At 46.8% G+C, this 23,350-nt stretch overlaps 1 protein-coding gene across 1 annotated transcript in view; it reads left to right on the top strand.

The window, feature by feature from the left end:
* The window catches only part of CPD (carboxypeptidase D), a 750,705-nt gene that overhangs the window by 709,952 nt on the left and 17,403 nt on the right, over positions 1–23,350 (top strand). The window contains exon 19 of the mRNA XM_069615245.1: positions 7,143–7,328. Within this exon, the coding sequence (XP_069471346.1) occupies positions 7,143–7,328 (186 nt within the window). The remainder of the gene's footprint in view (positions 1–7,142; positions 7,329–23,350) is intronic.

Here is a 23,350-nt window from a genome sequence, read left to right as displayed (position 1 = left end):
TCTCCAGCATGGGGTCTGGCATGGATTCACATGTTCATGAATATTCCCCGTCGTCAGGCTGGGAATCCTCGGTAAAGAAAAAACCAGTATCAGTTTCGTTTCTGATCTGTCTTTCGTAGTAATAACCAATCACTGGTCTCTGCGTCATACTGACCACAGCCAATGACTGCCCTCTACCTAAGCCCCGCCTCTGGCAGCCATCTTCAGATTTTTACCGCACGTTCATGTGTTGGGATCCTCGTGCTATCGCTCTCGAGCGTTAGTGCTATTTTTTCACGTTTTTCTCAAAAACTTCGTTTTTTTTTTTCAGTCAAAAGAGCCTCAAGCTCCACCGACTCTCCATCCGATCAACGGGGACCCGTGTCGGATTCGTCTGCGCCCCTCAAGGGTGAAGATTTCGTCGAGCTACGCTTTTGGAGGACTCCAGAAGTTTCCTCAGGCCCGTCCCGGACATGGCCCAGGAGAAGGGAAGCTCGACGCCCGGAAAGCTGTCCAGGGTCTGCCCTGGATGCCAGCTGCATAACGTCTTCAAGGAGGACGAACACTCCTTTTGTCTCTACTGCTTACATGAGGACAAGACGCACGTGGAGAAGGACTGTGCGTTTTGCGGCAACATGTCGGAGCGGACCATGAAGGACCGCCATCAACGTCTCGCCAACTGGCTGGAAGGGAAGAGCCCGTCCGGCGAGAAGAAGAGGAAGAAATCCGAGCGGTCTTCTAAGACCTTTGAGGACGCCCCGGCGACGGGGGTCCAACACAAGGCCAAGCACCGCGAGTCCGCTGGCACCGGGAGCGCCGAACGGTCGGGCTCTACGGGCGCCAGGCAGGGCGCATCCTCCCCGGTACCATCAACCAAGAGCCAACGCTCTGGGTCGGGTAAGAGGAAGGCCGAGCACCCGGCGAAGCTCCTGGAGAGGCCCCGGTCGAGCTCTAAGGCCCCATCGGAGGGGGAGCGAGGCAGTGTCCCCCCCCTCAAGGATAAGGCGGTGAGCGCACCTAAGGTGGTGAAGGCCTTAATCCATCCGGCTAAGGCCTGTATCGAGACTGTCGCGGCGGCCCTGGCTCAGACTGTGGAGGCTACGCCAGTGGTGGCGACCTCGGGGCTCAGAGTCTCCCTGCCACCTCGGAGGGAGTCCTCTTTTATGCCCATCGATAGGACCCCCGTGAAATCTCTGGCGGAGAAGAAAAAGGGGGGGGCAGGGTGTCGTCGTAGACTCGGCTTCAACCTCGGAGGAAGAGCTGATCGAGGTCTTAAGCCACGGCCCCTGATCGCCCGTCGGATTCCCCTCTGCCAGCGCCGCAAGACAACTCGGCGGCCATTTTGTTGGCTATACTTTCCTTATGCTCGGAGATAAGGACGAGACTACCGTTGCCAGCGGAGGAACCACTCCAGTCGGGGGACCCAGAACCGGGACCTTCTGGCGTTCCTCCTCCCAAGAAAAGAAGGATTCACCCTCCACCTCCTTTTCAGCCGTCGCGCCCCGTCCAGCCCTCCTCCCCATCCACGACTCGATGGGATGATACGGGGACTGACACGGCCGCGACGGGTACGGACGACGAGGTCTACGACGAGGATCTTCCGTCGTCACCTCCCACCAGGGCTTCTCCGCCCGACGAGATTGGATCGTTCCACTCCATGATCGCCAGGGCATCCGAACTTTTCCAACTCTGCCCTGAGGAGAAGAAAAAGGAAGGATTCCTTTATCAACGGCGCGAGGCCAAGAGGAAGACGGTCCTCGCGGTGCCTCTACTGGACGGCATTTGGGATGAGGGCCTCGCCCTCCTCAAGAACCCTTCCACGACGCCAGCTAGAAGAGACCGGTACGAAAAGAAGTACCGGGTCCCGGACGCGGCCCCCCTGTGCCTCCGGGCGCAGCCTACCCCGGACTCCGTCGTCTCCGCGGCGGCCAGGAAGAAAGCGGGGGGGGGTGCGGCCTCCACATCGACTTCCCCGCCGGACGGCGAGGGAAAGAAATTGGACTCTATGGGACGCAGGGTCATCTCTTCTGCAGCGACGACGATTAAGGCGGCCAACGCCTTGGCTATCGTGGCCCGCTACGACAGGGAGCTATGGTACAAACTGGCTCCCCTGCTGGACTTCCTACCGGACGACAAGAGGGCGGACGCCCTGGAGATCCTACAGGAAGGTGAGGTGGCGTCGGACCACGCCATCACTATTGCGACGGACATCGCCGATACAGGATTTCGCCAGTTGGGCAACAGCGTGTGCCTTAGGCGGCGTGGATGGCTCAAGGCTACGGACTTCCGTCAAGACGTACAGACCAGAGTCCTGGACATGCCGTTCGATGGGAACAACCTGTTTGGGAAAACAGTGGACGATTCCCTTCAGGCCATTAAAGCGGACACGGAGACGGCCCGGGCCCTTGGGGTTCTGCAACAACGACGGCCGCCCTTTCGGAGCAGCGGAGGCAAGGGCGCCTCCAAAGGCTCCGGCGGCGGTTTCTCCACCTACCGTCAAGCGGCCCGCTCGTCGTCTCAGGAGGCCTATAGGGGACGAGGCAAGTCGGGCGGACCCCGCCGTCGTCGCCAAGGAGGTCAAGGCGGCAAAGCCTCGTCGAAACAGGATTGAACCGACCGTGGGGTCGGGCCCCCACCGAAGCACCCCGGTGGGAGGCCGGCTGGCGAGCTTCGTCAGCGTGTGGGAGTCCATCTCCACCGACCGTTGGGTGTTGGACGCCTTAGCCCGGGGCCACGCGCTCGAGTTTCAAAGAAGGTGCCCGCGCGTCCCCCCCGTGGCCAGGAAAGAGCTTCACGTCCCGCAGCTTCTCCGGGAGGTAAAGGCGATGCTCAGGAAGGGCGCCATCAAACTCGTTCCAAAGAGGCTTCGGGGCTCCGGAGTTTACTCGAGAAACTTCCTCGTGAAGAAGAAGACGGGAGGATGGCGCCCCATCCTAGACCTGCGACGACTGATCAAGTTCATCAAGGCGCAGAAGTTCCGGATGGTCACTCTCCAGCACGTCCTGGGTCAGCTGGAGGAAGGAGACTTCCTGTCGTCGTTGGATTTGGAGGATGCCTACTTCCATATTCCCATCCTAAGAGGGCACCGAAAATTTCTCAGGTTTGTGGTCCAAGGGCGTCACTACCAGTTCAAAGCCCTCCCCTTCGGACTACGGTCGGCACCCAGGGTTTTCACCAAGTGCCTTGCACCGGTGGCGGCGCAGCTGCGCCGAGAGGGGATCCACGTCTACCCCTACCTGGACGACTGGCTCATCCGAGCCAAGACGAGGGAGCTCGCCGTGGACCACACGGCAAGGACCGTCCAGCTTCTCACGGACCTGGGATTCTCCGTGAACTACGCCAAATCCCACCTGGTACCCGCGCAAGACGCACTGTTTCTGGGAGCGAGGCTCGACAGTGTCCCTTCTGGCCTCCCCGTCGGAGGAGAGGACCAGGGCCATCCTGGGCAAGGTACAACGGATGTTGGTGGCCGACGCGGCCAAGGTGAGGTCCATCAAGTCCCTTCTCGGAATGATGTCTTCCTGCATCTACCTCATTCCCCTGTGCAGGCTCCGGATGCGCCCGTTGCAGGAGTTCCTGGACGCGCGCTGGATCCAAACGACGGGCAGCTTCGAGGAAAGGATCACACTCGACGAGAGTTTCCGACGAGCGATCCGGTGGTGGGGCACCCGCGCGCATCTGACGGCGGGCATGGATTTCCAGACCCCAGCCCACCAGGAGACAGTGACCACGGATGCCTCCCTGGAAGGGTGGGGTGCGCACACCGAAAATCTGCACGCAAGAGGCCTTTGGCTCCCGACGGAGAAATCACTACCTATCAACGTCCTAGAGCTCCGTGTAGTGTTTTGGGCCCTCAGGTCCTTCCTTCCGTCCCTCAAGGGCAAGGTGGTGAGGATCTTCACCGACAACACCACCACCATGTTTTACATCAGGAAACAGGGCGGAACCAGGTCCCCAGCACTGTCCAAGGAGGCGCAGGACCTGTGGGATTGGGCCGTCGCCCAAAGGATGTTTCTGGTGCCGTTTCATCTGGCAGGGATAAAAAACACCATCGCCGACTCACTCAGCAGGGAGCTGCGCTCGTGCCACGAGTGGGAGCTACGGCAGGATCTAGTGGATCGCCTCTTCCAACGGTGGGGCACACCCCAGATCGACCTGTTCGCGACGGCGACGAACTCCAAGTGCCGGAGGTTCGCCAGCAGGTTTCCCCAGGCGAGGAGCATGGGCGATGCTTTCTCGTTCCCCTGGGAGGGCCTGTTCCTTTACGCGTTCCCTCCATTGCCACTGCTAATCCGGCTCATCAACCAGCTCAAGAGGTCACGGTGCAGGATGATCCTCGTCGCACCTGCGTGGCCGAGGCAGATATGGTTCCCGGACCTTCTAGACTTGTCAGCGTCCCCGTCAATCAAGCTGCCGGTGGACGCGGATCTACTCTCCAGGGAAGGAGGCGCCATCCTCCACCACGACCCGAAATCGCTGTACTTGCAGGCCTGGGTCCTGCAGCGCTAGAGTTTGGAGGATACGACATACCGGCCGACTGCAGAGAGGTTCTTGCAAAGGCCAGGGCGTCCTCGACTCTTAAATGCTACGGACACAAATGGAAGAGGTTCTCTGTCTGGTGCCACGCACAGAAGATTAACCCTCTATGGATTACGGCTCCCCAAGTACTGCCGTACCTGCTGACGCTGGCCAAAGCTGGACTGGCACACGCGTCCATCAAGATTCATCTTGCTGCGATCTCCCGATACACCAGAACCACGGGGCGGACGTCCTTGTGGTCTCATCGTCTGGTGAAAGAGTTCATGAAGGGACTGTTCAGATCGTTCCCGCCGGTGAAGGCTCCGGCCCCGGCGTGGGAGCTCAACGTGGTGCTGACCAAGCTCATGGGACCTCCGTTCGAGCCTCTGCACTCGGCCCCGTTGAAGTTTCTGTCGTGGAAAACAGCGTTTCTTGTGGCCATCACCTCCGCACGACGAGTGGGAGAGATCCAGGCCCTTTCCTGCAAGGCCCCGTACTTGACTTTTCACGACACGAGGGTAGTGCTCAGGACGCACCCCTCCTTCATGCCCAAGGTGCCGTCGGACTTCCACCTCAACGAACCCTTGGTGGTGCCTGTGTTCTTCCCGTCGCCTTCGTCGCCGGCTGAGAGGACTTTGCACTCGCTGGATGTGGCTAGAGCGCTGAAGTTCTACGTGGACCGCACGAAGTGTTTTCGGAAGACGTCACAACTCTTTGTGAACTTTGGACCTGTCAATCAGGGGAAGGCACTCTCGAAGGCTTCCATTTCCAGATGGCTCTCCGGCTGTATCATGTACTGTCATCGGTTGGAAAACCGACCGCTGCCTGGCCCTCCGAGAGCCCATTCCACCAGAGCGATCGCAGCTACCACGGCGTTCCTTTCTGGTGTGCCCCTGCTGGACATATGCAGGGCTGCTACGTGGAGGTCGACGCACACCTTCACGAAATTCTACTGCGTCGATCGGGATTCCAGGGAGGAGTCCAGGGTCGGCCAAGCAGTGCTGCGCAACCTGTTCGCCTGAGGTGAGCCTGGTGAGGAGGTAAGATGCTTAATGTTGAGTTTGATGTAATGCTTAATGTTGAGCCTTTGCCACCTCCCGTGGTTGTGCATGTGTGTACTGCTATGTATTCTTTATTCATGAGCATGTGAATCCATGCCATACCCCATGCTGGAGAAGGAACAAGTTACTTACCTGTAACTGTTGTTCTCCAGCATGGGTCTGGCATGGATTCACATGCGAACCCTCCCGCCTACCCCTCTGCGGCTCTTCACTTGGTCATACTGCCACTTCACGTGCTTCCAAATCTGAAGATGGCTGCCAGAGGCGGGGCTTAGGTAGAGGGCAGTCATTGGCTGTGGTCAGTATGACGCAGAGACCAGTGATTGGTTATTACTACGAAAGACAGATCAGAAACGAAACTGATACTGGTTTTTTCTTTACCGAGGATTCCCAGCCTGACGACGGGGAATATTCATGAGCATGTGAATCCATGCCAGACCCATGCTGGAGAACAACAGTTACAGGTAAGTAACTTGTTCCCTCCTAGGGGGTGATTTCGGGTAGGGCTGGCCCAAAGGCACAGGGCCAGCCCCGAAAATGCCACCAAGTGGGCCTGATATATTTTTTATTTTTGTTTTTTTGCCTTCCTTGGGGGCAAATGGATAAAAAAGCACCCATCTCCCCCAAAAAAGAAATGCAAAATATGTTGCCTTTTTTTGGTGAAGGCTGTTTAGCCCGGTGCGGTCCCCCACCCCACCACCTAAATCTATCCACCCCCTAAACCTATTCCCTGATGGTCCAGTGGTGATTGCTGTCGGGGATCGAATGATCCTCGACCAGCAATCTCCTTGAGTAAGGCTCGATGGAAAGGGAGTCCCCCCTTTCCAACGAGCCCTCACTCAAGGAAATTGGGCTAGAAATGCCCAAGCAGCACGCAAAAGTGTAGCCTTATGGCTTCAGCATGTAAATATCACTTCCTGATGACGTTCGTGCACTTAGCATGCTCCAACCTCATCATGTCCACCCCCTGGCATGGAAGGGGGAAGTCTCCCCCTTCATAGCTTGGGGATCGGAAGGATGACTGCCGTAGCGGGGGCGAGGGGGGGGGAAGCATCCGCCGACCCTAAAGGTAAGCAGTGCGGAGGACGAGCTATCTCGCCCCCGTCCTGAAAGTGTAGTGCGCAGGACGAGATACCTTGTCCTCTGCACTTAAGGGGTTAAAATAGTAGCTTACAGGTGTTACTGTTACCGCCTGACTGGTCTTCATTTATGGACAGTAAATGGTAAGACTACATTGACACTCCATGGCCTTGAGCTATCATTCGAGCTAAGAAAGATTTAGGAATTGAATGATTGCCTGTGGTGTTCCTCTTAATTATCCCTTTTCTTGTTTCATAAAATCAGCAGGTATACAATTGTATTAATATCCATGCAAAAGACTTATTTTCTGGATGCTCCATGAATAGTTGCTTTCTAAAATGTTCATTATCTTTCTGTTCTCCGATTCATGATTTTAAGCCTGCTACCTTTTTGTACAGTTGCCAACCTTAAGTTGTGCCCCTTTGTGCATTATCTTTACTATACAATTAGTCTTCTTTCTGTGTTGTCCCTAGTCCAGTTCTGTAAACCTTGATTTTATTTCAGGTTCACAAGGGTGTTCATGGGCTTGTGAAAGACACCAGGGGAAATCCAGTTCCAAAGGCTATCATCGTGTTAAATGAAGGAGTGAAAGTGTACACTAATGATGGGGGCTACTTCCATGTCCTTCTCGCCCCAGGATTTCATAATATCAACGCAATGGCAGATGGCTACCAGCAACAGCGCACACAGGTGAGGTCGTAGCGGCTGCTGGAAAGAAGTCCATGACAGGTTTTTTTTTTTTGGTATCCTTTTACCGTTTGCTGATTGGCAGGTTCTCTGTTGTGTGTGTGTGTAATGTATATATATATATATATATGTGTGTATATATATATATATATATGTGTGTATATATATATATATATATATATATATATATATATATATATAAAAATTTTTATAGGGCAGCAGTATTTGCTAGTAACTTTTGAACCAACAGCTGAGATTGTATTCATCCCCTTGACTCCCTCCCCCATGTACCCCCCCAGCCCCACCGACTTGGAAGGTTTGGGCAAGATTTGCAAAACAATATGAACGTTTATTTACTCCCTATTTATTTTCCCATAGATAAAAAAAGGTACATTTTACCTCCAGCATACAGTGAAAACAGTTGGGCTGATTGTTTGGACCAGGTCTGAAACAACTTGGGCACGAAGCGTTGGCTCGCAATCCTTTTGTCAGGTCCCAGCTCATTGTTTCTGCTTGAGTAGATTATGCTAGCACTCCAGACCCCCAGATCTGCTCATCCAACAATCATTGAATTAAAATTGCTGGGCAAGCAAACCCAAGGGGAAGTGGATAAGATTAAAAAAGAGGTCTTGCTTGAAGCACTCGCTATCTGGCGTTTCTTACGCAGAACTACAGCTGGACTGACCTACAAAGAAGCACAATATTAATTCTTCTGCTCTATCATCTCTCAGATCACTAAATTGTAACTCCAAGGATAATCCCATCTACCTGTTGCCTTTGCTAAATTGCTGAAAGTCTATTTTCTGCTGATGTCGAAGATTGCTCTCTTCCTTTAAATTGACTCTTGTAATAATCTATCTTCATTTTTGCTATTCATATTTTCATCATATAATTGCATTGCAGTTCATGAATTGAAAACTGTAATGGCTGCATATCATCTACTCAAAAGGTTTTGAAAATCTTCTTGCTTTTATGAATAAATACTAAAATGCACTGTCAAATGAATTAATTTCCTAAGTCATTGGCGCAATTGCCTCGCATGCTCTGGTCGAAGGAAACTGCTGTGTAATTTTATCACAGCGAGTGAAAACAAAACCAGTTCTGTTAGTTGCTGCTTCACAGAATATTCCAAGTGTCGTTCTGTCACCTCAGCATTGACTTCCTGCTTCTGGGTACGACGCGCGCGATGTAACTAGTTCCTTTCCTTGCAAGGCTTACTGAAGATGGAACCGTGCTGAAGGGAATCAGCAATGCACTGCCGGCTTCACACACGTTTTTTGTTTACAATTTGCACGCATAGATTAGCGTGGATACACGTCGGTACCTCACGCAATGGTTAGTTTAGTTAACGTGCGTGCATTAGTTACCGGCAAAAGAGAAAACTTTGATAAGTACTTAAACAACATCTCAAACTTCAATAAACTGTTTTTGCTGCTAAAATGGAAAACATAATTCTTATTTTCAATAATTAATCAAACGCTTTCTCGGGCTTAACATGTACATCTGATCTCTTCACAAGTGTCTTATCAAATAAATGTTTTTACTTTTCTCAAATTCAATCTGAAAGTTCACTTATCTCAACTTTCTGCTCAGCTGCCTTCTTGCTAGCTCCCAATCTTCTCAGGTTTCAATCTAGTTCACTGTGGTTCTTTGATTGCTGTGACCTGCTGTGGCTGTAGACTGAATGAAAGGCAGTTTGGAATCTTTTGTGAGATTCCAAACTGCATCACAGCAATTTCCCAGCCAATCCGTGCAACGTGCCACTAGCTCCATCTTGGACTGGGTGGATACCAGCTTCCTAGAAATAGGTTAATGAACAAGACCAACCCTGGAAGGTCACACAACCAACACAAACTCAATGGACAAAAGAACCCCTGCGCCTTATGCCTGCCTTGAACCCCCTGACCCTGCTTCTAGCTGCAATTGACTGGGAAACGCTGAAAGTACCCCTCACCGTAATGCCCTGGCTTCTCGGTTCTAAGACGAAAGCGTCTTACCAATCTGATGGCATGCACATCATCCACACTTTCCCATGATCTCTCTTCCAGGTCATAACCCTTCCAATCCCCTTAATGCTGTAACTATTTCCATCGGACCACTCTGGAATCAAGGATTGCTCGCACCTCATATTCATTTTCCATGTTTTCAGACAGCACTGGGCCAGGAACTTGAGACTTCAAAAGACTTGCATGGAACATGGGATGCACCTTTAAACCGTTTGGCAGTTTGTTTCACTGAGACTGGAGAGAGAACTATTTCAATTTCAAAAGGTCCAATGAAACGTGGGCTAAACTTATTTTTGGATTTTAGGGCGATATTCTTGGTGGATACCCATACCAGCAACCCCACCTGATACCTTGGTGCCTTTCTACGCTTTTGGTCTGCAAAAGTCTTGTAGCTCACCTTTATTTTTTGCAAATCTTGAACCCCCATGTTCAAATTCTGACCCATAGCTAAAAGTCAACCTTCTATGTCAAGAACTCTAACTTCCTCCAAGACTACTCCTCTCACAAATCGGGGGTGAAACCCTTTATTAACAAAAAAATGGGGACAAGGAGGTGGAATCCTTAGCTGTGGTGTTGTAGCAAAATTCTGCTAACCAAAGCAAATCCTGCCAACCTTTTGCTGATTCCAAATACCATCACAAGTACTTTTCCAGCTCCTGGTTATCTCTTTCGGTCTGACCATTACCCTTTGGGTGATAACTTACGGTTAAATGCATTGCGATTTTCAACTCCTTACAAAAAGCTTGCCAGAACTTTGAGATAAACTGGGAACCTCGGTCCGAGATCACTTGTCTGGGCAAACCATGTAGTTTTACAACATTCTGCAGAAAGGCTTGTGCCAAAGAACTAGCGGTTGCAGCGCCCTTGATCGGAATAAAATGGCCAGCTTTAGTCGAAACATCCACCACCAGTATGGTAGAACAACCCTTGTCGTGGGAAGGTCCACAGTATAATCCATGGAAACAGTTTCCAAGGGCGGGGAGGAATTGACAAAGTAACAAGAAAACCAGCTGTTTTTTATGATCTGACTTTGTTCGGGCACACACTTCACAAGTCTTGACATAGTTCTAAGTATCTTCCCACAAAAATTCCCTTCTTACCAATTCTAGGGATTTCCTAAAGCCAGGGTGACCTGCCAAGGGAGAGTCATGACAAGACTTCATAGCTTCCTCACACATGTCCTCGGGGGTTAAAAATAATCTTGTATCTACATAAGGCAAACCTTATTTTGCGAACAGGATTGCCATTCTTCCATTCCAGAAGTTGCTCCGGAGACATTTGTTGCCGAATGTACTCTCGAAAATCCTTAGTCGTCTTCACTTATCCAATTAAAAATTTCTTGTCCGCTAACAGTGGCATAGGAATGCAAACGTCATTCTTTGACCTTCCTGGAAAGCATCTTGATAGGGTATCCGCTTTCCGGTTCTGTCTTCGGGTTTAAAGGTGATCACAAATTCATACTCTGCAAAAAACAAAGACCAACGCAATTGTCTTGTTGTCAAGGTCTTAACGGAATGTACAAATGTTAATTTTCTATGCTCATTTAGCACTGCTACTCGATGCGTAACGCCTAGAAGATGATGCCTCCATTCTCCAAATGCGGTCTTGATTGTTGAAAGCTCTCTAGCAGAAATGGTATAGTTCTCTTCGGCTGTAGAGAACTTCTTAGAAAAGAACACTACCGGATGAAGTTGACCTGTCTCTCGATGCCTTTGGACAGCACCATGCCCATGGCAACACCGGAAGCACCCGCCTCTTCAAGAAATGGTTGCTCCATGTCTGGATGAAGTAAAATTGGTCCAGTGACGAACCTCTCCTTGAGGAAAACGAAGGCCCGCTTAGCTTCTTGACTCCACTCGAACTTCACTGCCTTATTCAACAGTCTAGTTATAGGAACCACAACCTGAGAGAATTTGCAGATAAACCAATGGTAAAAATGTGCAACTCCTATGAAACTTTGGATCTCTTTCACATTGGTCAGCGTCAGCCATTCTCTCACCGACTTGATCTTACTCTAATCCATTTCTAGTCCTTCAGGAGAAAGGACAAATCCCAAAAACTCTGTACGAAATTTACTTTTCTCTAGTTTTGCAAACAAGCGGTTTTCTCTCAATTTTATTAGCACCTTCTGGACATGTTCCTTGTGTTCTCTCATTTCCTTAGAAAAAATCAAGATGTCATCTATGTAAATAACAACGAAAACGTCTAGGTACTGTGAGAAACCTGAAGGTGTCTCCCTAGCTAGTCCCCGGGGATCTGTCATCCATTGGCCAGGCCACGGCCATCGGTATTGGATCCAGTTCCTGGGGGTGGACCAGTGAGGGAGGATCACCTGGATGGGGTTCCTGTGGGAATGGGACACTGACCGGTCAGACGCAATATCCCCTTTCTTTCAACACCTTTTCCCCATCTTACCCCTTAGGATATTCCAAAACACCCCCCACCTCCTTTTCCGACACAAAAGCTTTCGCACAGCACGAAAGACAACAGACTAACACCAGAGCCGTTTACCTGACATATCCCGATACAAGTCAGGCAATTGACCAGAATCGCACACCGGACGGCCCTTTCCCTTCCCAACAGGGATAAAAGGTGGGGCACAAGATGAACAAGGCAGACTGCACAATGTGAAGGCTAGCTCAGCACGTCAGTTCAAGAGGAGGAGAAAGACGGAGCATACCGAGAGGGTGACAAGGAGAGAAGCGACCTTACCCTTTCCGACCAAGGCCTGTGAAGCCTCTGCAGAAGCAATCATAAGACCGCCAACAATAGCCAGCATGTGTTGCAGCAGATGTCAGTGGTACACACACACTCCTCCGCTGATTACCAAGCTGGGGAGAGACACACCGCTTGTCTCAACCTTGACTCCAAAGAGAAAGAAAGCCAAGCGGTTCATCACAGCTGTTGAGTCGAGGGGAGAGTCGATAAGAAACCGAACTGTGTTGAACGAAAAGTAGCCAATGGCTAAATTGAACTTTGAAAGGTTTAAAGAAACTATTGATGAAAGAGGGGGAAAACCAACAACAGGGGTGTCCAGCACCAAGTGGGTGATGGTATAGACGATCGTAACCAGAAGGACTTTTGAAGAGGCCAAAAGAGGTGAAAGTGGTCATCTAGGAGTCTTGTAAAATCCTCTGTACCGTCCAAAGTCTTTGACCGACAGATGATTGTGAAAGAAAGGGAAATTAATCTTGCTTGGTGAAATCATCACATGAACAGCATTATAAAAGTTGGCAAGAGTGAAGCTGGCAGAGGGAAGCCAACAAGGGGCGAAGCCTGAAGAACTGTTTAAAAAGACATTAAGATTTGTGAATACAAGAAGGGATCTATGTGATCACTGGGACCATATGTAATTGCGATGGCCGAAAATGCTGACTTTAAAAAAAATGAAATCCCCTTTACACCGCATAGATATGCGGGGGGGGAGTCCCCCCCACCACCCCCCATATTTCTATAATATCCCATTACCCCCCACATATATATGTGGTGTAAAGGGGGTGTTTAAAAAAAAAGTCCTTGAACTGTGATTACTTTTGTCTGTCTTTACTGTTGTCACCATGCATTCCTTGCAGTACTCACAGAGCACTTAATTGATGAAATACTGAAAGGCTGCCACAACAGCATTGCATAGGCCAAATGGCATCACCTAATACTCGAACAACCCAAACTGGTTCTGGAAGGCTGTCTTCCAGTCGGGCACCCTGCCTGATCCTTACTAGATTATATGCTCCTGCAAGAACTAACTTCGCAAACACCTTAGCACCTTGAATTCTCTCTAACATCACTGATATCAGTGGGAGAGGATAACGATTATTTATCGTTGTCTTGTTTAAGGCTCGATAATCGATGCATTTTCTTAATGTTTTATCATTTTTTTGGGCACAAAAAATAAGGTAGATGCTGCTGTGGATTGAGTGGCAAATAAAACCCTTGGCCAAGTTCTCGTCTTGATATTCTTTAAAATAATCATGTTCCCTCTCCGTTAGTGCATAAACTCTGTGGCAAGGAATTCGTGCCCTATCCGCTAGGTCAAGTTCACTGGCCTCCTGCTCACTAAAGACGTCTTCAAAACCCCTACAACGGCTCCCACCATGGGCGACGCCCCGCCTGCCATACACACGCTCAATTTCTCAGTTGCATCTGGCTGGGAACATTTCCAATCTTCTGAACCACATGATTCTCTACAAAACTCTGATTTGAAATCTACTGTTTTCCTTCCCCAGTCTATTGAGGGATTATGTAGGGTCAGCCATGGCATTCCCAGTATTATCTGTAGATGAGGCGCATCTATGAGTTCAAAAACTATTTCCTCTCTATATCCATCAGCTATCCTCCTTCCTAGCTGCTTGACTGTATGTGTGATTAATCCTGACAAACTGTGTGCCATCAACGGCCCTGACTTGTTCAGGACCCTCCTTATCCTGTACTGGACCCCCTAAACGACTTGCTAAAATTCTGTCCATAAGTTCCTTGTTACTCCCGAATCCAACACACATGTACCACCACACCTAAACTGTCCTTCCCAGCATAAGGATGCATTGAGCGTAATATGTGGCACGGCTGACTGAATCGTGTTAGCCACCACTTGACCTCTTATGATGATGGCAGGAAGTCTTCTTGGTGTGTGAGGACACCTACTCACAAATGGAGTAATATCCCCACAATATAAGCAGTGTCTCTCCTTGTGTCTTCTTTCCTTTTCTTTTAGTAAGAGGTGACCTATTCTGACTTTCCCTCAAAGGCCCCCTAGTTTCTCTAGAGAATGGCTCAACCTTAGGTCGCTCACTCCTACTCTTACTCTCTGGGAAATTCCTCCTTCTCTCAGACCTCTGTTCCAATAACCTGGCATCCAACTGCATAACTAAAGAAATGAATTCCTCGCTTGAAGGTGGTCTCTCCACTATTGCCACAGGGCATCCTTCAGCTCCTCACGTAATCCCCGCTAAAATAGAGAAGCCCTCTTCTCTTCTGGACAACCACTTTCAAGAACGAATGCTCTAAATTGAGTTATGTAAGCCACTATAATTCTCTGCTTCTCTTCTGTAACTCCAGTAATTATCCATCTACACTCTGTGAATGAGAGGGCTTATCAAACATTATCAAACATCTAGCCAAACCTGAGCTTAAACTGGGTCCAATCGTGCAGCTCCAAAGCTCCCGGTTCAACCAATGGAACGGAACAAGCGGCTGCTTCTCTGTTAAATTTGCAATCACAAATGCCACCTTAGATGTTCCAGAGGAAAAATATTCTGGGCGGCACATAAAATGCAATTCGCACTGGATCTGTATTTGTATGAATCCCCGCTAAATCTCTCTGGCGCTGCTAGTGGATATAGTTACCAAGGATATTCCAGGCGTTAGACTAACTTTCTTATCAACCACTGCTTCTCCCTTCACAACTCCCACTCCCTGCTCGGGATACAAGACCGCAGGTTCCCCCCTCTTCCTTTTCCCTCCGGCTAACTCATTGGTCCTTTGCACCCTATTTAGTTCTTCCATCTTAATACCCAAAGACAGTTTCTCTTCTTGTAGTCTGCATTTCCTCTCATTTCAATTAACATTTTCCCCAAACTGCTCAACCTAAACTCAGCCTCTGACTCCATCACCCAGGCAGGACTAACAACATGGGCCTTTGTCAGGTCCCAGCTCATTGTTCTTGCAGGAGTAGGTGATGCTAGCCCTCCAGAGCCCCTAGACATGCTCGACCAGCAATCCTTCAATTAAAATTGCTGAGCAAACAAACCTGAGGGGAAAGGGGAAGTGGCTAAAATAACAGACAGGTCTTGCTTGAAGCCCTTGCTATCTGGCTTTTCTTCTGGAGAACTACAGCTGGACTGACCTAGGAATAAATGAACACAATATTATTAATTATTCTGCTCTATCATCTCCCTGTTCACTAAATTGTAATCTTCCCAAGGATAATTCCATCTTCCTGTTGCCTTTGCTAAATTGCTGAAAGGCTATTTTCTGCTGATGTTGAAGATTGCTCTCTTCCTTTAAATGTACTCTTATAATAAATTATCTTCATGTTTTCATCATATAATTGCCTTGTAGTTCATGAATTGAAAACTGTAATGTCTTCATAGCATCTAAGGTTTTGAAAATCTTCTTGCTTTTTTGAATAAATACTAAAATGCACTGTCAAAAAATGTCCTAAGTAATCGGCACAATTGCCTCACTTGCTTGCTCCGGAAGAAGGACACCACTGTGTAATTTAGCACGGCGAGTGAAAACGAAACGTTTTCAGTTAGTTGCTGCATCGCTGCTTCACACAGTATTCCAAGTGTCGTTTTGTCACCTCAACATTGGCTTCCTGCTTCTGGATACGATGCGTGGGGTAATGTAAATTAGGTCCTTTCCTTGAAAGGCTTACTGAAGACGCAACCAAGCTGAAGGGAATCTGTGATGCACTGCCCGCTTCACACATGCTTTTCATTTACAAACAATTCACGCACATAGATTAGCTTGATACATGTCGGTACCTCACGCAATGGTTAGTTTTCATTAACGCACGCATAAACAATGTTTTTTCATTGTGCACATAGATTAGCTTATATCCGCACTGGTACCTTACGCTATGGTTTGTTAGTGAACAGAGGAGAAAACTTAATTAAGTACTTAAACAACATCTCAAACTTCCATAAACTGTTTTTGCTGCTAACATGGAAATCTTAGTACTTCTTTTCGATAAATAATCAAACACCTTCTCAGGCTTAACATATACATCTGCTCTCTTTAGAAGTCTCTTACCAGACAAATGTTTTTAATTTTCTCAAATTCAATCTGAAAGTTCACTTCTCAACTTTCTGCTGAGCTGCCTAAACCTTCTTGCTAGTTCTCAATCTTCTCAGGTTTCAATCTAGTTTCGTTTAAACTGCGTTTCTCGCACACCTTACTGTGCCATACTCCTTTGTCTGACACTCTCAATTCATACTAATTCATACTAATTCAAATAAGTTATAAAAGTCCTTTCAGACAAAAAAGGGTGGTAAGTATGTATTTGTGATAAGAGGCCCTTTGTGATAACACTTGTTTTGTCACCTCTGTGCCTTTCTCAAATCAGGGCAAGTCTGTAAATGAATTGAACAAAATGTGAGCAGAATGGTGCACCATAAAAATGTGAGTTAAGTTAAAGAAAGTCAAATGCATACAAACATGTTTCAAGAACAAAAACCAAATCATTTTCACATGTTAAGTACAAAAATACATGTAAATGCACATGCATGTGCAAATGCGGAGTCATGGTTGTGACAGAGATTAAGGGAGGGGGAATCGGGGAGGTTTAATAGGGGTTGTACAAAAAGGTAGAGATGGGGGGAAGGAAGGGTAAGGGAGGTAGTAGAAGGAAAAACATTTTAGTTTCAAAGTTTTATTTCTTGTTTCTGTTTGCAGTCATCATGTTCACTTCACATATATCGTTGAACTAACTTTGGCCATAAAATATTTTCTCATCCTATTCGAACTTTCTACCGAATTTGAATGGCCAGTAAAAATCAACAAATATCTCTAGGTTAATGGCTTGTGGTTAATTGTGGGCGTAGGAATAGAATAACCTGATATGAGTCAGCTGATCAATACTTAAATCTGTGCACTCTGGTCATGAGTAAACATTTCTCAGATTTGAACTAGAAAGTAGTTAAAACATGTGTATACATATATAAGTTGAGCTTTGCCATACTGGAGCATAGATAATGTGAGCCTGGCTATAATGGAAATGGTGGCTTACTGTGTTTCTGATGTCCTATATTGATTTTGCATTATGTCTGTGTTGTGCTAGATGTCCTGGGGTTACCGTCTGCATAGCAACTTAAATCTTTTACCCACAGTTATGCAGATTTAACATGTTATGTAAAGAATGAAATTCCAAAGAACAAAACATATTGTAATAATTTACACTGTTTGGCAATTCAAATCTTTCACCCACAATTGGTGCATGTTTAACATGTTTTATAAAAATGAAAATTCCAAAAAGCAGGCCAAATTGTAACAATCTTAACTGATATTTTTATAAGAAAGATGCCATCTCATTGTCAGAATTTAAACCTCGGTCTACTGATCTGAAAAGGCAGGTAAATTTAGCCTCTTCTTGTGGCAGTTTTTGTTCTTGGTTGCCTCCTCTTCAGTTCAGGGTGACTTTCTTATTTTATTATTTTTCTTATTTTTTTTTATTTTTATTTTGCATTTGATGCATTTTTTGACAATGGTCGGCTAGGGGTAGGTTTTTGTCCTGACTGCCAATCCCTGAGATGTGTTCGTGGATCCTTATTCGCAATTCGCGAATCGTGCTTACAATGTAAATGAGTTTGCATATGCATATAATAGCGTATATCACATATTTGGAACAACAGTTGATCTGTTCTTGGATTTCAATAATTGTTCCATGAGAGTCCTTGAATGTTCCAGTCCCTGCACTGGCATATTGGCACATGGAACATGTTCCACATTTCCTAAACCCATTGGTTGACTGTTGGAGCCAGCTTGTGTTTCATTTCTGGGGTCTCTGGTAGGAAAGATGGTCATTCTTCAATGTCTTAGCTCTTGTGTAAATGATGGATGGGTAGTCTTTGATGTACTGCCCTAAATGGGGGTCTAATTTTAGAAGGTACCAGCTCTTTTTAAGTGTTCTCCTAATCTGTTGGTTGTTTGCACAGTACTTTGTAATGAAATTCACTGTTCCTTCTTGTTTGTTCTGACCTCTACCGTGTCCGTTCTGGCGGTTTGTTTTGCTTTAGTTCTTGCAGCCTGGATGCATTTGGCCGAATATCCTCTATGTGAAAACCTTGTTAGTAGATCGCATTCCACGTTGAACTTGTTTCACTGTGGTTCTTCTGTACTTTATTAGAGCTCTGATTGCTGTGACCTGCTCTGGCTGTAGTCTGAATGAAAGGCAGTTTAGAATCTTTTTTTGCTAGATTCCAAACTGCATCACAAAAATTTCCCAGCCGATCAGTGCGACGTGCCACTACCTCCATCTTGGACTGGGAAGACATCAGCTTCCTGGAAATAAGTTAAGGAGCAAGATCAACCCAGGAAGCTCACACAACTAACACACTCAATGGGCAACAGAACCCATGCCTTGCATCGAATCACTTGACCCTGCTTCTACCTGCAATAAACTGGGAAACCCTGACTGTGTTATTCTGTCCAGTAATTTTTTTTATATTTCACAGAGAAGCGGGTGCCCCATCACTCGAAAAAAAGGGATATCCCCATGATGCATTGCAGCAGAGAGGCTTTTCAGAACTTAAGCTGCACCCTTTTTTCCATCCTATGAGAGAAATGGCTGCGAAAATTGGAAAAACAAAAAGCTGAAAAATGGCGTTTAGAGGTGTAAAAAACATGAAATTGCAGCAGACTGGAGGTGGGGGGACGCACCATGTGAAATTTGGGAGTTAGGGGTGAGCTAGGGAACGAGTTTGCAGCACAAATGTTTTCCTGTAGCTGCAAATATTTGGAGGGGATACCCATGGGTACTGGAGTAGACTAGATCGGCAATGAAAGTGCGTCACACAAAAAACGACAAGTGTTAGAGGGGGTATGGAAGAGGGCTAGGGAGGCAAATGGGAGTTTGTGGGAGTAGAATGACCTTGCCATGAGGAGAGGGACACTTCATTTGTTCGCGGTGTTTCCAATAACCTCAGCTGTCTGAAACTACCAATAATCAGTTAGATGTACCACATTGGCATTATAGTCGTGGTTATGTGGAAAAAGTAACAAAAGATATTTATACACCTCCAGTGAGGTCTGGGTTGTAAATCCCTCACCATGTCCAGTGAATTGGTAGCGTTTTAAACGACGGAAGGCCTGGTAGTGTTATACAGTATACATAGGTCATGGCAAGTGGCCTATTACTGTAAAAAAAAATAAAAAATTATGGAATGTGGCACGGCCGCATTCCTTGGCTGAAGGCAAGGGAGTGATTTAAAAAGAATACAGTGGGCATGTGGGCACAGCTGAGGGCTTTTCTCACGGTACGGTTACTGTTTACTGCCAAACACCATGGTCAGTGGCACCGCAAAAACGGTGTTACCACAAAACCCCTGAAATTCAAGGAAAAACAGTTTAAAGTGCAGTTAGGGTGACCAAACATAATGCAACAAAACTCAGGACAGGCTTAACTCTGCACGTTCCCGTTGCAAAACCCGAGAGCACGTATGTATTAAAAGAGAAAAAGTATATGGCCCTGTCAGATTGATCCTGCAAAGTTTGGTGAGGTTTCATCAAGGGGTTTTGGGGGGGGGGGCAATGTTTTTTCTCCCTATGCGCAATGGAAGAAAATGTTGCAGACATCTAGAGCCCAAGCTGCTGGACGGATTTTCCCCTAATTTTCAGCAGGAGCGGCGGCTTGGTCCCGAAAGCGTACTTTTGTAAATTTGGTGTAAATACGTCCAGTCGTTTTTAAAATAACGACCAAAAAATAGGTTAAAAATGTGTGAGTTCCGTCTGCGGACTCACTTCCCTGTTCGGCTGACAGACGGGCATCCGTCTAGAAGGTGACGTGATGTCCGCGGACATCGGACGCGCCTGCTGTTTTGTCAATAACGCGAGGTGCGTCACATTTTTGGATACGCCGCCATGTTAGATTCGCAGACCAGTGCTGTGTCTGCGAACATCACGGTAAAACATATTAAACACAACATTGCACTTGTCAAACGAGTGAAACAATCTCTGGGGGAGGAGGGGTGATGAGAATGGGACATGGTCTTAAAAAAAAGCCAAAAAAAATCGCATTTTTCTTCTCTGATGTCTGCGTACAGTCTGTGGCAGTCCTATGATGTTCGCAAACACGTGGGATTTTCGTGGGCATCTATGCCTATTTCTGCATTATATGGTTGGTGAAAAGCAGTTAGTGGATGGCTTATAAGTTTGGCGCCACTCAGTGAAACTGCATGGAATTTTGGAAGTTAATTCTAGACCTGATTCTGAATGCTTTTGAAAAGTGTGGTGCTGTTTTGTCAAGAGCGAACAAAATTGGAGGGGGCGGGGGTCCCAAAGTATTGTAAAGGATTATAAATGTGGTGCCATTTGACAAATCTGCACAAAAAATTTGCAAACAGATTTTAGATCTATATACATATGTTTTTGCAAAGTTTGGTATAGTTTTGTGAAGAGGGAGCTAAATTAGAGGTGGGTCTCAACATTTTTAGATGGTCCCGGGAGGATAGCTCAGCGGCAACGTACGCGCCTTGGAAGCAAGACGACACAAAGCAACACAGGTTCGATCCCCGGGTCCGCGCTTAGAAACCTCTGGGTGTTTAAGCGTGTTATAAATACGCAACTAAGACAAAAACAATTACGCAACTAAATAAACAAAAACAATTCCTGTAACAGCGCCTCGATGTCCGCGGGCTGTGTGAGCGCTTTAAAAATGTAAAATAAAATAAAAATGATAACTTTGTTGCTGTTTGACAAATGTAGACAAAAGTTTTCAGAGATTAGCTACCCAACCCTGAATGTTTGTGCTAAATCGGAATGGATTTTGTCAAGTGGGGGGAATAAGTTAGGGCTATTGTATGTACGTACATTTTGACACTTTTGAAAAAATAAAACATGGGCATATTTCCAGCAAATTTGTTGGCAAGGACCTGAAAGCATGGTTTTGCAAATGTGTCTGTTTTTTTAATTTTTTGACAATTGTCATAATTTGTTTGGGTCATGGCATAAGATCATGACCCAGACAATCTGGCTACTGGCCATGACCAGGAAGGACACCCAATGGGGATAAAGTGGCCATGTCCACCAGGGAACGGCTATATGGTAACTATTTCGAATAGTATGGTCATAGGTTTCTCGCTTTGCCTTCTGCAGGTCGCCATGGAATGGGAAGAGGGGCTCTCTAAGGAGCCCCGCTTTCACTTTCCATGGTGTCCATCTTGGAAAAGGATTTTCCTTCCTACAGCGGTTTGCGGCGTGCGGCCCGTGTGGGAAGAATAATTATATTTATAAGCACCCCGGGTTACTGCTTTGGCAACTTGGGATGCTACTGGCCTTCATCCCCCATTGCAGGGCCTGGAACAGGGTTTAACAGTCCGGAACCCTAGTTATCCGCCCTCGATTTGCTTGGGCCGATAACTTGGGCTGGCGGGCCGTTATCTCCTGTTCCAGTCACTAGAACGGGGCATGAATGCCACATTAGCATTTGGAATACCTTAGAGTCTATGTACTTTACTGAGAAATGTAAAGTAGATGGAGTCTATAAAAGATTTTTTTTTAAATTCTATTTAGCTGTGAAGGTGGTTCCTAAAGGAACCTTCTATAGTTGTGTTTAGATATAGTTGTTTTTAAAAATTTTTGCAGTAGAGGTTAGAACGTAAGTTGGGGAGGAAAAGGCACCAAGCTCTAAATATGGATGGGCAGGTAGGCAGGGGAAGATGTTGCGCCTGTGTTACATCTAAGGTAGGGGGCAGTGTTTCTCAGGCTTCTTGATTATAGATTCAAAAGCGCTTCAGAATTGGTCTCCCCTGCAGAGTGGTGTGTTGCAGTATATACAGAGGACTGTTTTCGACCAATATGGATCTATCGCCTCTTTTATTGCTTGCAAGGTAGCTGGTGGGATTTTGTGTCTCACAGAAGTAGGCTGTGTGGTTACAGTTATGGTTGAGGAAGATGATGTCGAGGAAGACAGCCTACTACTTGCTAATAAAGGAACAGCCTTTCTGAGAGCATTGCTGTGGTTGGATTGGGTGTGGCGGCGCATGGCGGGCTCCCGTAGGAGTACTGTTCATGTAGTCCGCGACTGAGTACAACATTACACTCAGTGCATTTCACTTTGGTAGATTCCTAACAGTGGTAAAGAACTGCCACACCCATAATTCTTACTTGGTGCTAGAGGTAGGCACTTCCTCTACCTCATCTTCTAGGTCAGCTTCATTGTCCTTGGAAGTACAATGCTTTTTTTTGTTGTGTAGTTCCTCCAGATGGTGGTGGCTCTTGGGGAGGAGGGATGGCAATAGCTGATGCTATTTTTAAGGTAAATAACGGTTTTGCTAATATTCTTTCAAATATATTGACTGCGTATTAGATTGTTAATGGATAATGAGTAAGAATAGTAGTAGGAGCTGTGCAAGGGGAAACATTTGAGCTTGAAAGTTCCTAGATCAGTAGAAAGTGTACTTCCGAACTGTCCGCAAAGCACGGATCCAATCGCGAAGTGCGGATGCGTTTGCGAACACATCATCATGCCGCGCGCAGTCACGTGGTACTGTCTGGACAGTCCGCGATCATGTCAGACATTCACAAACGTCGCCGGACTCAAAAACAGTGTATAACTTTCTGGACTCCTAGATCTAAGCCTTATTGCTCAGCGTTCCTGATTCAGAGAGAGTTTGAATAGATCAAGCATAAAAATCCCTTGCTTACCAACTATTGGCCTCTCTGAACCCCCACACCAGTGTTCGTTTTGAAAATCCCACCTACTTCTCTTTACGGTTTAAAAATTATGTTTGAAATAATATCTTGTGACTACTCAAGAGATTTAAATTGTGGTGTATATATCACTTTGATTTGATTTTCCCTCTTGTTTTATATGCTATTTTTTTTTAGAAGTGTTATATGTTTTTGCTTTTTCATTCATTTAATCCTGTCTTTTTAATTTGTGTAATATTTGTCTGTTGCGGTTATCCCCCTGAAACTGGTTAACTGGTTAGGTTTGTGCTTAATAAAACAGTTTATATCGCACCTCTCCCAAGGTAAAACATCTAGGCTGTATATGGCAGGCATCCTAAAGCTGTAATGCTCATGTCACTGAAATTGTCAAATATATGTATTACCAACTTAGAATGTTCACTCCTGCTGAATAAGATCAATCTGTAGTTGTGGAGACAATGGTCAATTTGAGACTCGATTACTGTAACTCCCTTCTCATGGGCGTTGCAGTTGGCCAGTTACATCGCCTCCAAGTCGCCCAGAACGCTGCATTCAGTCTTATCCATAGCCTCCCCAGGTCTGCTTCTGTTTCTTCGTATTGCTGGAGTCTTCACTGGCTGCCGGTCCAACAGAGGATCGCATTTAGGACTCTCT

Source organism: Ambystoma mexicanum, chromosome 9, assembly GCF_040938575.1.
Source record: "Ambystoma mexicanum isolate Mex_15411 chromosome 9, UKY_AmexF1_1, whole genome shotgun sequence".
In the NCBI taxonomy this organism is placed as follows: domain Eukaryota; kingdom Metazoa; phylum Chordata; class Amphibia; order Caudata; family Ambystomatidae; genus Ambystoma; species Ambystoma mexicanum.
Note: the sequence above shows the minus strand (reverse complement) of the source record. Positions and strands in the feature narration are given on the sequence as shown.